The 6,011-nt window shown below is 47.5% G+C and overlaps 1 protein-coding gene across 1 annotated transcript in view; it reads right to left on the reverse strand.

The window, feature by feature from the left end:
• The window catches only part of LPCAT2 (lysophosphatidylcholine acyltransferase 2), a 35,723-nt gene extending 33,151 nt beyond the window's left edge, over positions 1-2,572 (reverse strand). Inside the window, exon 1 of the mRNA XM_026068853.1 lies at positions 2,434-2,572. Coding sequence (XP_025924638.1) covers positions 2,434-2,547 — 114 coding nt within the window. The 5' untranslated portion in view covers positions 2,548-2,572. The remainder of the gene's footprint in view (positions 1-2,433) is intronic.
• Between the last annotated feature and the right edge of the window lie 3,439 nt (positions 2,573-6,011).

The raw sequence follows: 6,011 nt of genomic DNA on the forward strand, positions 1-6,011 counted from the left end.
TTAGCATAGGACAGTTGATCCGTGTTTTGCATGCACCAAAGAAAATCCCACTGGCTGGTAAACTATTAGCAACTTAGGGATTTGCAAAAACTTGTAAAATCTACTTCGCTTTTTAGTCTGGCTACAACCTGTTTTTATAGTTGAAGCTCAGTCAAATGCAAACAGCTAACCTGTTTCATTTTCCCGCTCCATTCGGTAGAGGATTGCAGTCTTTACATTCAAGGAGTTCACCAGCCTATGAAAATCCAGCTTTGACCTCCAGAGAGGGTTTTGAAAGTACCTGTTTTTATCAATGTTTGTTAAAGGAGTAATCTAGCTTGGGGGACTGTAACAAAACAAGCAAGAATGAAGACCTACTACACTTGATTTAAATGGAAAGAGAAGGGACATTTCCCTTCGTTCAGGTTTAAAGTAACACTCTGGTAAGGCTCCAATTCCCAACTAGCCTGGTACACACTGCAGGGCAGAAGAGGAGCAGGCATTTATAGGATAAAGGAGACAGTCGGAAGCGTCCTACAGTCTTCACAGCTATAGGGGAAAAAGAATAGAAAGGAGCAACAGTGAGACACCCTACAAAAAGGTTGTGTCTTTCTGCACATAGCTCTATCGCAATGTGCTTCAAAGCTCAGTGGCGCTGGGCCCTATCCCAGCTGGGTGCTTTTCTTTCCAGGTGCATTGTGGAGTTATGTATGGAGTGCATATTGCTTTAAAACATACCATCTGTTTTTTATCCCTTTCTCCTGAAGAAAAAAAATTAGGATGTATTCCTCATAGATAAAGTGGAGATTGAAGGTTAAAGCTGCAAGCTTCTAAAAGCAGTTTGTGCATCCTCTACAAAAAGCCACCAGCCCAGAAAGCTGCCCGTTTCTGGAATCACACTAAGAAACTGGTACCCTTTACCTTGGGGCTTGTGCCTACAGATACTGAATCCGATGTACCTGAGGGGTGTTTAAGGCTGCTAGTAAAACATAAGGGAAAGGACAATCTAAAATTGTTTTCCACATCCCTCATATTTCCTCTACCCAGCTACCTCCAGGGCAAGCACTGTTTGTAACTTGAGGAAGCACTATATAAAACAGAAAATATTTAGTTGCACATCAGCCTCAGATATTTAAAAAGATCAGCAGAAAAAGCTGCAAGTTAGTCCACATACTGAAATGCGTATTGTCCTTGTGATCTCAGTTCATATTTGGTTCATCAGCTCAGTTTTTAAAGAGAAATTAAAAAAAACAAAAAACCAAAGCCCAGGGATACGATGTTTGCTTTCTCGCTGGTGCAGGTACCCACGCAGCCTTGTGCGTTCCAGCGCTGCGCTGGCCCTGCCTTCATCTCCACAGGGCGCTAACTCGCCCGACTCCGGGACACCCGACAGCGGAACCGCTGATACCCCTTCTGTTGTCCACACTGCAGTTTGGGACCAAGAGAGTAAAACCCCCTCCCAAAAAGTAAACAGCCTGCCCCCCAAGAAAAGAGACTTAAAATCAGCCTAAAGTGAGTTAACTGTCTTAAATAGGATTGTTGTAAAAAGGAGAAAAAAAAGTTATTTTCTATTTTTAGCTTATTGTATCAGAGGGACGTTATCATCCTCCTCTCGAGCCGAGGCCTCTGACACAGCGGCTGGCATTGCATTCTTGAGATTAAAATAGCGGGCAGGAATTCTGTTTTCTCCAGAAATAACACGCTATTTGAAACAACAGCGCAACCCTTGTTAAAAGGCTTGTTGCAAAACTTGAGATAAAAGCTGAGGCGCGAGGTGGCCAGGCCTGCGTGCACGAATTGCAGGCGTGCCCTTTGCAGACTCTGCCAGGAGAGGGCTGGAAGAACTCCACTTCAAAACATCGTGACTTTTTATACCAAACAGCTGTTGCATCTTTGCTTTGACCATATAAATAACCTGTTCTCACTTCTCTATCGCTAAACTAGGCAGTACTTGGGAAGGAAACAGTCTTACCAGATTCCTTTTCCTGGAAAAGACAGAGCTATAGGTGTACTTGCTGTAAAGCTTTCCAGTGTGTTTTTATTACTTTAAACATGAATGTAAACTCTGGCGCTGCAGCTGGATCTYCCTACGGGCCTGGGCTCAGAGCGCAGCGCTCCCGCCGAGCAGGCGCGCGGCACGAAGCAGAGCCATTTCAAAGCACCCCGCGGCAGCTTTAAACAGCATTTATTTACACAGCCACATCCAGCCCCCGGAAAGCGGTATTTCTAAATGAGCATTCGGCTTGAGAGCATACCGCTGATAACCCTTTGATTTGAGGGGAAACACTAATGCTGGCGCAGACCAGGTGACAGAGAAGGATTATAAAAAGCGAGCAAGCCCCGCGGGCACCGTTTAGGAGCGCACAGCTTCCTCCCGCGCAGCGCCAGGGCGCTGCCCCGCTGGCCGGGTGCCCCCGCCGCCCCCGCGCCGCCGCCCCGCCGCCGCCTTCTTACCCGCAGCTTGTCCCCGGCGCTGAGGCGCCGCGGGTGGACGAAGGGGTTGCGGACGGTGGGCGGGTAGAAGGACTGCTGCCTGGGCAGCGGCAGCACGCGCACCCGCTGCGCCATGCTCCCGCCACCTGCCGCCGCGCCACCTGCCGCCGCCAGTGCGCATGAGCCGCGGGGGGGGCCCGGGGGGGGGTCCGGCCTGCCCTGCCCCGCCCCGCCCCGCCCCGCCCCGCCCCGCCCCGCCGCAGGTGCCCTCAGGGCGGCAGGTGGAGGGCGAGCGGGCCCGTTGTGGCCCTGAGCCTCGCCCCGCCCCGCCCCCCCCCCCGAGGCGAGGGGCTTCGGGCAGCGGCGCCCCCGCCCCGCGCGCTGCCGCGGGGGGTCGAGGCGCGCGGGCGAGCCCGGGCGGGCCGGGGCAGGCCCTGCACGGGGGCAGCTCCAGGGGCTCCCCCAGCCCCCCCCCTTCCCCCCCCGCAGCGGCAGCGGCAGCGCCGGCTGACCCGCCGCAAAAGTGTAACGCCTCCAGGGTCCGCGTCCCGTAACGGCTACGGCCCCGGCCGTGAGGCCCCGCCGCTGTGCAGCCTCCCAGGTGGGTGACCAGCACTGGCTGCTCGCAAGCGCTGGCAGCGCTCGGCGTCACGGCGGTCTGCTGCGCGGTGGATGAAGAGGGCAAACACCGCGGCTTGCGAAAGCAGCCCTTGCCAGGGAACGGAAGGCGCAGGCCAGACGTTCAGGCCTTGAGGAGGTGCGCTCTRGAGATCCATGGAAGTCTGCTCACGTTTTTGCTCTGTACTGGTGCACCACAAACTGCACCTGCGGGGAGGGCTGGGGCCGGCCGCAGAGCAAATGCAGGGAGTTCATTTCCATTGGGGAGTGCTGTAATATTCCCCGTTGCCCAGCTCCTTCCCGTCAGTCAAGCGCCTTCAGACTCAACTGCGGCTGCTTCTGTTTTCAACCTCAAGGAAGTTTCAGCCTGATCGCCTTTAGGAAATGTCCTTTTAGATTTTCACGCCGCTCTGTTACAACAGTGGAGGTCAGAGCCCTGTTGTGCCGTCKCTGCCTCCTGGCCTCTTGAACAACACCGGTTCAGACACTTTGGCGGTGGCACTCCTTCCTTTCTCGTGTCTGTCCTTCAAGGGGAGGTTTTAGTCCTTCCTTTAGTATAACCTTACTCTGTTCTTTGCTGTACTGTTTGTGTTCCTTAACAAAAATAGTCATGTAAGTCTCATGGTTCAGTTCCCAGTTTGATATAGCTGCTTCCACAAAGATATCATCAGGATTTATGTATATTAATTATTATTAAATTATTATTTGTGTTTTGCAATTGCAAGTGCTTAAGGAGTGACCATAGCAATAGATTTGGGCACGCTGACGCCTGCTTAAAATGGAAGCTGGATAAGTGCAGGGTCTCCCTTGGCTGGTTTTCAGGGTCACCCAGTGGCTGCTAGTCTAGTACTGTCATCAGAGAAGAACAGAGAGCTGTGTATGAACCAGTTCAGCATAATTTTCACAGAAAGTAAGGCTAGAGGGGAACTCGAGAGAAGAAGGATCAATTCTACATCCATCACTCTTGACAGATGATAATTCGAGCTCTGCTAAAAAGCCTGAAACTTCCCTAGCTGATCTGTTCCAGCATTTTGCTGGTAGTATCATGAGACAATTTTTTTCGAATACCTAACTAGAATCTTTCTCATTGCAATTTAAGTCCATTCTCTGTGGAGGTGAAAACTGTTCACTTCTCTCTTTGCAGCTGCTTTTTGCAYACTTGAATGGTGTTTTTGTGATTCTTTTAAGTCTTCGCTAGACTAAACAACCCTTTTTTTTTTCCTCCCAAGTCATAGATTCTAGCTATCTGATCATTCTTAATGCTTTCCTCTGGCCTTTCCCTAATGGGTCCACGCCTTTCTTGGAGTACCCCAACTGGAAATACTACTCCTGAGGAGGACCGACCAGTGTTATTTAGTGGGCAGGGAGCATTAATTTGTGTCCAACACATAATATTTGTCTATCCCTATATAGTGTCTGTTTTTTTTCTCACCAGCCTGACSCTGTGACTCACACTATGATTCATTATAATGCCTAGATCCATTTCTGGACAAGTATTTGTTGTTTACAGTCCATAGTCCTCAGAATAATACACTGCATTTATCCTTATCAAATGGCGATACTGATTTTACTTCTAGAACTGGGAGATACTAAAACATCTGGTTTTACAGACACGATGCTTTTACTATGTAGAAAAATCTGGTTTTGGTGATGTGTACCTTTGTGGAAAAAACAATGATATTGATTATAAATACTTTGCTCTCTTGAGGCTGATGCTATTTAACCATAATATCATCAAAAAGGCTTAACTTTGCAGGCACCAAGATACACATACAGTGTAATAAAAATGTTTTAATGCTCAGAATATGTGAGAAGGTCAAAAGGAAGAAAGGTTTTACATGCAACCACATGTAATTCATTAGTCTGAATTGATAGCAGTGTCTCTTTTGGATAATAATTACTTTTTAGCCTGTGAGTCTATGGTAAAATAAACCTTGATTAATGGTCCACTAACATAAAGCTCCACCAAGCCGTTGTGAAATTGATGTCTTTAATCATGATAATTTTCCTTCACCAAAAGGTGCCTATGGTGCTAGGGATGGGCACTGTGAGAGCAGTAGCAGTACCTTGCTACTAATTACTTTTTTAGATCGAAGGAGTAGCCTTAATTCTGCAGGCCTCTAGGAAGATGTACTTTCCCTCTGAAGATCTTTACCCAATATTGTCTTGATTCTGCCCAGAAATCTGTTGCCATTACAATAGTGGCCCCAGAGAAGCTGTAATGTCTGTATTCAATCAAGGTGAATCGTATTAGTGGTACCTGACAGCCCAGTAAACGTTTCCATAGCATAAGACAGGGATTCTTGTCTCAGATAAACTGACACAGCTTTTCTAAAGTCGATGGAGATTTATAGTTTGTAGTGTAAATTATATATATATATAGTTTGAATTGGATTAAGATTGTTCCCTCATAGCTGCTTTTGGGACAGTTTATTCTCTCTTTCTGGCATCTTTAGAGTGTACTCCAACATATCTTTCTATCGTAATGATGTTAAATAAGGCTAAAGTAATTTCAGTATTTATGGGTTGTCTGAAGCGTGAGATAGACAAAATTACATATCACAGAATATGAAATCCTTGCAAACATTTTTTAAATCTTTCAGAAATTCCTAGTCTGAACCCTAAACTAAAAGAAGTTGCCCTTTTTATCATTTCCCTGATTAATTCTCCTGATTATCTCTACTGGYCTAGCTTTGTAAAACACACTCACAAAGGCATTTTGATATAGAAATTGAAAATTCACTTCATATTTGAATTGCTCCCTGCTTGCATTTGACAAAAATGCCCCATCTTGCGGCCACAGTGGTGTAAGAAAGGCTGCTCTGCTGCACGGGAAATTTAGGGCAGCAGCTGTTAACTGCTTGAGAGGAAGGCTCAGCCCTTCCTCAAGGACGGCCTGCAAAACTTCCTTATGCAAAGGGCCACCRTGATTAAGTGTACTGGTTCTCATTTTCCTCTTAATTTCTGTGACATTAAATGTG

This window comes from Apteryx rowi, unplaced genomic scaffold, assembly GCF_003343035.1.
Source record: "Apteryx rowi isolate R43461 unplaced genomic scaffold, aptRow1 scaffold_28, whole genome shotgun sequence".
NCBI classification, from domain to species: Eukaryota; Metazoa; Chordata; class Aves; order Apterygiformes; family Apterygidae; genus Apteryx; species Apteryx rowi.